Source organism: Cryptotermes secundus, unplaced genomic scaffold (genome assembly GCF_002891405.2).
Source record: "Cryptotermes secundus unplaced genomic scaffold, Csec_1.0 scaffold3495, whole genome shotgun sequence".
In the NCBI taxonomy this organism is placed as follows: Eukaryota; Metazoa; Arthropoda; class Insecta; order Blattodea; family Kalotermitidae; genus Cryptotermes; species Cryptotermes secundus.
In genome coordinates, this window is record NW_019720795.1 from 53,384 (window position 1) to 58,231 (window position 4,848).

General features: G+C 36.7%; 1 protein-coding gene across 2 annotated transcripts in view; it reads left to right on the top strand.

Annotated features, from left to right (window-relative positions):
• The window catches only part of LOC111873610 (EGF-like and EMI domain-containing protein 1), an 11,705-nt gene extending 9,502 nt beyond the window's left edge, over window positions 1-2,203 (top strand). For both annotated transcript variants that reach the window (XM_023868473.2, XM_033755204.1), the window contains 2 exons: window positions 184-312; window positions 1,545-2,203. In XM_023868473.2, the coding sequence (XP_023724241.1) occupies window positions 184-312; window positions 1,545-1,609 (194 nt within the window). In that variant the 3' untranslated portion in view covers window positions 1,610-2,203. The remainder of the gene's footprint in view (window positions 1-183; window positions 313-1,544) is intronic.
• The last annotated feature ends 2,645 nt before the right edge of the window (window positions 2,204-4,848 follow it).

Sequence of the window (4,848 nt, forward strand, 5' to 3'; positions counted from 1 at the left end):
ATTTTCCAGTGCTCTTACAATGCCAGACGCCATGCCGTCAAAGTACGTTACACATCTCCAAACTGTCAGAAAAGTTGCCATTCACAGGTTACTTGAAGGCTCTGTGTTGACCACATCCTAACAAAACTACGGAATATGGCGATATGGCGGGACACACTTTTGAACTTAGTTTTCTCTTTTCAGTTGCCAACTATAATTCATTTTGTGAGGAAGATCATCAATGTCTGACGAATAATACGAGATGTGATGTCCCCAAGTGCGCATGTAAGAAAGGCTACAAGTGGGACGCATCTAAGTGCGTGAACAGTGAAGGTAAGTCTGGGCTTACAACCAAAGTGTCAGAGAAATAATGCGGCGCTGCGCCATCTTGTTGTCAGATGTCAAGGGAATCTTTGCCGTTATTCAGAAGTAACAGAAACATTAATTAAGAGGCACATTAATACTAACTAATGGAAAACTGAGAGAGAACCAGTAGCAATTCAAATGGCTCTTTCATGGTAAGTCACATTTGATAAATCATTATTTATTCTGCTTTATATATACGAGTATACATGCATATATAAACATACTACAATAAAGTATACGCACGCACACAATATATATATGCAGTATATACAGACTATATTAAATTATGTAATAGGATTTTCAAATTTTTACTTCCATTACCCTATAGATTTTAATCAATTTAAAGTTTTCTGTTAAATTTGATCTTATGGATATGAACTGTAGCACATCAACGTTAGTTTATGCAACTTAAATTCCCAGACACTACAAGTTTAATAGAAATACAAATATTTATAATTTGGATGCAACACTAGGGTCATATAAAATATGTTTCTGGAACGATCAAGCTTGGATACCGTGTAATTTTGTTCAAGGGAAAGTCAGTATACTTAATAACCCATTTTTTCCAAACCAATGTCCAAGCCAATGTGAAAATACTGGTGCATGAATACATTGGATATATGCATTTAAATTGTAAGAGCTTGTATTACTATGTACGTTATCGAATAAGCTTCAGTTCTATATCCTACAAAGTTGAGAATAGCGGGAATTTTATTATCCTGACAACAACGTAGAATGCCAACTGTGGCACAGTATAATTTCGGATGTTTCCGACACACCACAAACTCGACGATATCTTTGTGGCTTCCTCGTTGTCATTGCAGTACTTCGTAGGATATGATGTTCTCATTTCAATGTTTATGAAGAAAATAAGTCGGGCAAGAAACCAGCGTGAAACTCGCTTGTTACCTGCTTCATGCTGTTTTCTTGCTTGGGTTACTCTTCGACCCAGAAGATTGAAGTGAAATGTTCCTCCGAAACGTCCCTTGACTTTCAATGGAGTATACATTGTTATATTATTTTCATCATATTTCTTGTTCACAGCCCCCCTGATCTTTGCTGCGATTTTTATATTCACTATTTTAATACTGCATCAAGGAAAAGCAATGATTATCAATGCTACATACTTACTCCTTGGTTTCCTCTAACCCCGTACAATAGAAGGAAATTTTGTGTCATTGTTTCTTTTCATGTTACAGGAAAGGTGATAAGCGAGTTTTGCCTGGCGGCTGTCCTACTTACGGTTCCCTTGAAGTGGTTGTGATCAGATTGTGTAAGTGAAATGTAGGTTCATTGTGGAGTAATTAATGTTCGTTGAACAATAATCTTTAAAACAACATAGAATTAAGCTGGAAAATACAGTAGTAAGGTTACATACAGTGTGCTGAATTGACGAGGTAATCGGGTAATTCATTTGATTTTCTGTTCTTCATTCTTTCTATTTAGAATTTTCTTTCGAGAGAGAACGTACATAAAAGACGACGAAAACTTCAGTTTCTTGTGTTTTTAGTAGAATCAACAGGGATTAATAATGGATAAGTCACTCTATCCCAAACATGTAATTGTTTTCCGTATGTTTATGTCTTAGTTTATAATTAGCTTTGAAAGTTCAGTTGCGGTGAGCTAGCGGGCTTCGTCACAAACTGTGCTTTATAGAGAGAGGAGCAAATGGTATATGCCCAGTACGTTCTGAGACCAGCTCAGACATCAAATAATGTGATGTTCACACCCTGAACAATGTTCACTCTCTCATCAGAAGTACCTGGAAATAAACCTACGCAAATTTGTAAGAAAGAAAACCACAGAATTTTCATTGGTTACAGAAATAATACCAATTACAAACTGCAGGTCTCTTGTATATGAACCGTGTTTTATTATTCTGTACCCTTATAATACTTCGGATGAATATTTACACGAATATCCATGGAGATGAATATTAAATAGTAAGACATGAAGTCTGTTCTCATATCATAATCTAGAGCGTTATGGAGGACCATGTTGTGGCTTGATGGAGGCAAGAAATGCAAAGGAATTTTGCTGGAGAATTATTAGAAACCTTTGGAAGACTGAGAATTTAACGCATGAAACAGGGAAATACGTAGGTTGTGAGATTGTGAATTGGATTGAACTGGCTTAACGACTTGCTATTTAGAGAAATATGGTGCTACCGGTGTTGATAACTCAGGTTGAACAACGGTTGAACCGCTCAGTTTGTTGCATCAGATGTACTGCAGCAAACCCTGCGTCGTGACCTACTTTATAGAACTAAACACGCAACCTTACTCTGTGCCAATAATATGACAAATATTTTCTTTCCAGAGGAGCAAAATGGCGGCAATTAGTTGTTATAAATTCCCATATATTTATGGAAACAGAGTCATATTAACCGTTAAAAATAGCCTTCCGAGGACCGTTTCTTTAGTAAGATGAATCCACATGTTACAACATCTGTGAGGTTGCGTCACCATCGGCCAGTGACGTAGATTTTTACGTCATCATTATAATAGCACTAGACTGTACTTTAAACATGGGAATGGAACCAAATTTTCCATCCCAGATATCTTGTTGAACGAACAGTTGTTTCCTTCCTTCAAGTTCCCACGTAAATTACGACGTACACAAAATATGTACCTGTACACACAAACATAGAAAAGCGCAAACAAACATTCATGTCCTGAGTGGGATTCGAACCCACGATCCCGGTTTCCAAGCGAGCGAAGACAGTGCACGCCTCAGACCGCTCGACTACCGTGACCGTCCAATGGAGCCATTAGTGATCTAAATTTCTTCAGCTCTTTGGACTGTACTTCTTTTTCCTTAGGTAAAGTATTTCCCCCTGTATTCTTATCTCAAATACCCTCCATCTACCTTCTTCCCTCAGGACAAGAAGTCAAATTTCACATCCATTAGGCAAAATTATAGACATTTAAGTCAATGGTGGCTATTATTTCCCGAATTTAGTCATAGATTAGCTCGCAGAGTTACAAATTTCTTTATAAAGATGACAATTGTGTTAAGCTGCAGTACGTTTACTACTAATAAGTCCTTAGATGGCGTATTATATACGTGGAGCTGAACCCTTCTTGGTAAGCCGCCAATTGTGCAGCTACTCAAGAATTCCCCAGCCTTTTATAGAACCCGAAGGTTCATTACCGTGTTCACAAGAGCCCTCCACTGGCCCCTATCCTGAACTAAATCAATCTAATCGATACCATCCCATCCTATCGCTCAAAGATCCATTTTAACATTGTCCACCCACCTACGCCTTGGTCTTCCCAGTGGCCTCTTTCCATTTGGCTTCCCCACCATTATCCTATATTCATTCCTCCTCTTCTCATTCATGCTACATGACCTGCCCACCTCATCCTGTTTGACTTGATCATTCCAATTATACTTGGAGAAGAGTACAAGTTTGGTGTAATGTACATAATTTATTTAATTAATCATATAACTTCTGCATGGTTGGAAAATTTCACACCATATGATGGAAATTGTAGTTATAGTTTGAAGTTGTTTATTACGGGATCTAAATATAAAAATGTGTTGTCACAACCAAATTTATAATGGTGCATTTGCTACATAAACCATGCGTAGGAAATTTAATTCATATGTACAAATTTATTATTCAGTGTGGCTCTTTCTCTTATGTTATGAGTCAACACTATTGTACGAACACATTTGAATGTATGAATATTTAATATGTTAATAATTAAAGTAATTAATGACAACTGATAAGGCCACAACACGCCACAACGTATTCATAACTGCCTATAATGAAAATAGACATGAAAATTTTCATCCACTAAAAGAAGCTTTCTTGCAAGAGACTGGAAGTGTACGGTTCGGAGTCATATAAATTCTGTGATGAATTTTCTCGTCTCTTTTACACATTTTATAACATCGCTCCGTTTCTAATTAAAATATTACCTAAAAAGCAAATTTATTGTCAAATTTTTGTATATGGTTCTGCCCCTACTTGTCGCCAGTGGCATATATAATTTTATATTTATTCAGTTCATAGATTTTTAAAATACGAAGTGTTAAATAATTACAGAGATAAGTTTATTTGCCCAAATTTACACAACCTACGTGGAACTTAAGCAACAAATATAAATTATGTTACTTTACTCAAAAGATTTCAACATTTTTATCGGTTTGATTCTTCATAAAAGGTCTATCAATGGTAACATAATATTTTGAGAACAAATTTCTATTTCTGAATATCTTAAGCTTGCTGGAATGTCCATAAGATAAACCGAACAGAAAGCAGTGGGACTCGTTTCGGGATTGGACACCTGACACCACCGTGTGATACCCAAAATTTCCCAATGCTGATTGTATAACATATTCATTGAAACTGTGTACCGACATACTGTGACGTGACGCATGAAAGCTGGAATATTGGAGTCAGTTCCTAGGCAACTGGTATTAATAGAACACGTTCTCGTGAAAACAGTTTACCATGGGATTATTGAACATGCACTTCCGTGGAAACACTCGACT